At 33.9% G+C, this 3,326-nt stretch overlaps 1 protein-coding gene across 1 annotated transcript; it reads right to left on the bottom strand.

Moving 5' to 3' along the window:
* Window positions 1-536: 536 nt before the first annotated feature.
* On the bottom strand, window positions 537-2,568 carry LOC114300488 (uncharacterized). Its single transcript, XM_082917588.1, has 3 exons — window positions 2,197-2,568; window positions 1,998-2,094; window positions 537-788 (listed from the first exon to the last, which is right to left on the bottom strand). Exons 1-3 carry the CDS (start codon window positions 2,554-2,556, stop codon window positions 772-774), a joined length of 474 nt encoding a protein of 157 aa, XP_082773714.1. The 5' UTR covers window positions 2,557-2,568; the 3' UTR covers window positions 537-771.
* Window positions 2,569-3,326: the final 758 nt, after the last annotated feature.

Genomic DNA, 3,326 nt, shown 5'->3' with positions numbered 1-3,326 from the left:
GCAAGAAAAAGCGTCGCTAAAAACTAGAAAACCTTTACCCGCGGTTGTAATAGCGACGGCCAAACCGCCGCAATAGCCCCGTCGGCATATCCTTATAGTGACGTTTTCCTCAAACGCTGGTATAGTTATTTTTATTGCAACGGCCGATGTAGTGACAGTTATAAATGTCACTATATCTTAAATTTACTCATTACTTGCTAACTTTATAGTGACGTGTCGACCGCTACTATATCCTTCACTTTTGTGACATTTTCTGAACCGCTGCTATATTTTGACTTTATTTCATCAGTTTTACACCGTCGCTATAACCATAAAATTCTTTTTGAATTTTATTTACAGTGGCGGTTATTAACCGTGGTTATATGCTATGTTTACAAATCAATTACCAATAATATACAGCTTGAAATTTTCAATGATTTGCTAACCATTAATGGTTGTCTCTCACTTATCCCTGCTCACATTATATATCTATAAAAACACTATTTTATTCTAATGGCTCAATACTCAATAATTGTAAAAGGTAAAAGAATCTGCATTTTTATAATCCCAAAATTTCCAAAACACCTTAATTAAAAGGTTCATTACATAAGCCTGTAATACAAAAAAGATCCAATAATTCTAACAAACTAATAGCCCACACCATAATCTAAAAGGTATATATAAACTTGTCACAGGACAATAGTACTCAAAAGTATTACTCATGACGCCATTTTATAAAGACCTCCATAAAAAATGTTCAAATCGAGAAATGACGTCCATTGATTGATGCTTTCATATTGTCTTATTTCCTGCAATAAAAATGATTGAATGAGTATAAGTATCATTTTCCATTTCAAAATCTATAAAGAAAATTTAGACTACAAATAATTCTCGACAAGTCTTATCTTTTTGGTAAGTATATGGTTTACATATCGAAAAATATCACCATACTCAAGTTGAAGATCATATTTACATATGAAGATAGATCAGCCATTAAGAGAGAAAATAGCAGCAAATGGAGAGAAAAAATACAGTAATGCAGAAGTGTAAGGCGGCTAAAGATTTAAGAAACAAATTGTTCTCAATTTGTGCAGTTAGTTCTTCTTGTTGTTCTTTAAGCACTGCAAATTGATTTCTAAGATTAGATATGGGTGAAGACATGTAAAGGGCTTAGAACATGTAAGCAAGCAACTAACAATCATTAATGTCTAGGAAATTATATCTAAATATGTGCCCACCTCGCCCCTGCTATTACTCCTAAGTATAGAACTCTGATGAGGAACACCTTCCACAAGGTCTTTTAAGTTTGGATGTTGCTTTCAGCTTCTGTTTTCCCAAGTGGTCTCTTGCCTATAGGTAATCACTATAGCCTCATTACCTCACCCTACTTCCAATCTCTCATAGTCAGTGTATCACTCAAGAAGAGGATTATATTATGAAAGAACAACAGTTTTGAAAATGGACTTTTATTCATATACCATAAACATAAACATTACAATTGAAAGACGCTTACAGACAAGTGTTCTTTTTTTTGTAGATGAAAAGAAGTTATTACTCATGCTATCTGTAATACTCTCTATTTTTTCAATGTGCCCTTGAATATAAGACTCTCTTTCCTTATATATCCTGAGGGCAGACTCCAAAGCTAGGATGTTAAAACATATCCAAATAAAATATAAGATGCCAACATGTTGGCATTTGGACTAAATCAACCAATAAAGCCAAACATTAGTAACAACCACTAAATCAAGCAACCAATAGCAACATCCAAGGGTCTATTTTTTAATTGTATATTACAATTTGATCCATTGTTGATATTCAAATTTGTTCGATTGCCCAATTCTCTATTTCACTGTTTTGTTTGGTATTTTTACGGATGCCAGTAAAGGAAACAAAGTAGAAAGTCATCCTATCAAATCCCAATTTTTTCCAAACCAACTAACAATTTATTGGTAAAGAAGTCATTAACATTGGTTCTAAATTTGTGTCAATGTATGTGTATTGTAATGATGACTTACCCCGATTAAAAGGTTGCATTTCATGATTCCCAAAAGAGGATCTCTGATGTGTTTGTGGAGAAGCCTGGTTCGGAATGCCACTAGAGCCATCTGTCGCCTAATTTATACAATAAATTTTAAATGAGTATGCATAAATTTAGAAAAGCATAACACATGATAAATACATCATTTAAATAAATATGTTTACTTGTAGTTATACCTGCAAACCACTAGAACACTGTCTCTGTCTCATCAAAAATGCTACTTGCTCTTTTAAAGAGTTTATTACAGCATCTTGAGCTTGCAACTGAATACCTTGAGTTTGCAGCTGATCACCTTGAGTTTTTACTTGTTCCTTCAACTCAATTATGGCCTCTTTGTCTCTCGTTCTCTCCTCATCTGAAACCATTCTTAAGTCACTATTACACATGAAGCCATGCTTGGAAGGAGTGGGCCCAAATCCTAAACCTCGAACACGACCATGACGCTCTTTACCCATCACTTGAGAATAAATATCATTTGGTGACCAACATATTCGTCCACTAACATTTCCTTCGGAGCTACTTGGTTGTGACCTCATCAAATCTTCTAGTTTTTCCTATAGCATAAATGGGGAAAAAAAATAAGAACGCAAAGAGCGAGAGTGATTGTTTGCCACAAACACATTAGAATTTTGAAAATGTAACTTATTAAGTGGACATACAATTTTTGCAGCTGCTGCTTCATTTACCGGTGTCCCATCCTTCCTTTTGTGAAGCGGTATATATAATTTTGCTCGATCTAGTGCAATCTTATCTTTTTGCTCCTATATAACAATCATATCGTTCGAGAATAAAATCATAATACAATGTGCCGACCAAATTCAAAATATAAAACAAGAAATGAAGTTTGAAATACCATATCATATGCATGTTGTGCATAAGTTTTAAATCCTCCTGTATGTGCACTTGTTTGCTCTTGCCGGCTTCCTTTATTGGTCATACTAAGCTCCTTCACTCATAAATGCATAACAGTAGGTTAAAAAAGAAAATGATATAATGACATTGTATTATTTGATAGAAAACATACATCTATGCATACCTGTCCTTCTTTTGAAAACCAATATGCGACAAGGTCAGCATAGTGCTCACGGTTAACCGTTAAAGGTGCAGTAGCTACTATCTGTGCTGCTGTCTTTGTCTCATTATAGTATTTTGCTTTTAAACTACATTTCCAATTTCTCCATTTTTCTCCCATTGACTTCAATGTTCGATGCCTAATCATATCCCTTCTCTCATCTTGAGGAATGGCAAACTTGGACTACAATTGTATGTTTTTTCATGTTATGAACATTCTTAAAATTATCAATAC

The sequence above is a fragment of the Camellia sinensis genome, chromosome 3, assembly GCF_055761805.1.
Source record: "Camellia sinensis isolate YWXY chromosome 3, ASM5576180v1, whole genome shotgun sequence".
NCBI lineage: Eukaryota > Viridiplantae > Streptophyta > Magnoliopsida > Ericales > Theaceae > Camellia > Camellia sinensis.
This window is presented reverse-complemented; position numbering and strand designations above follow the sequence as displayed.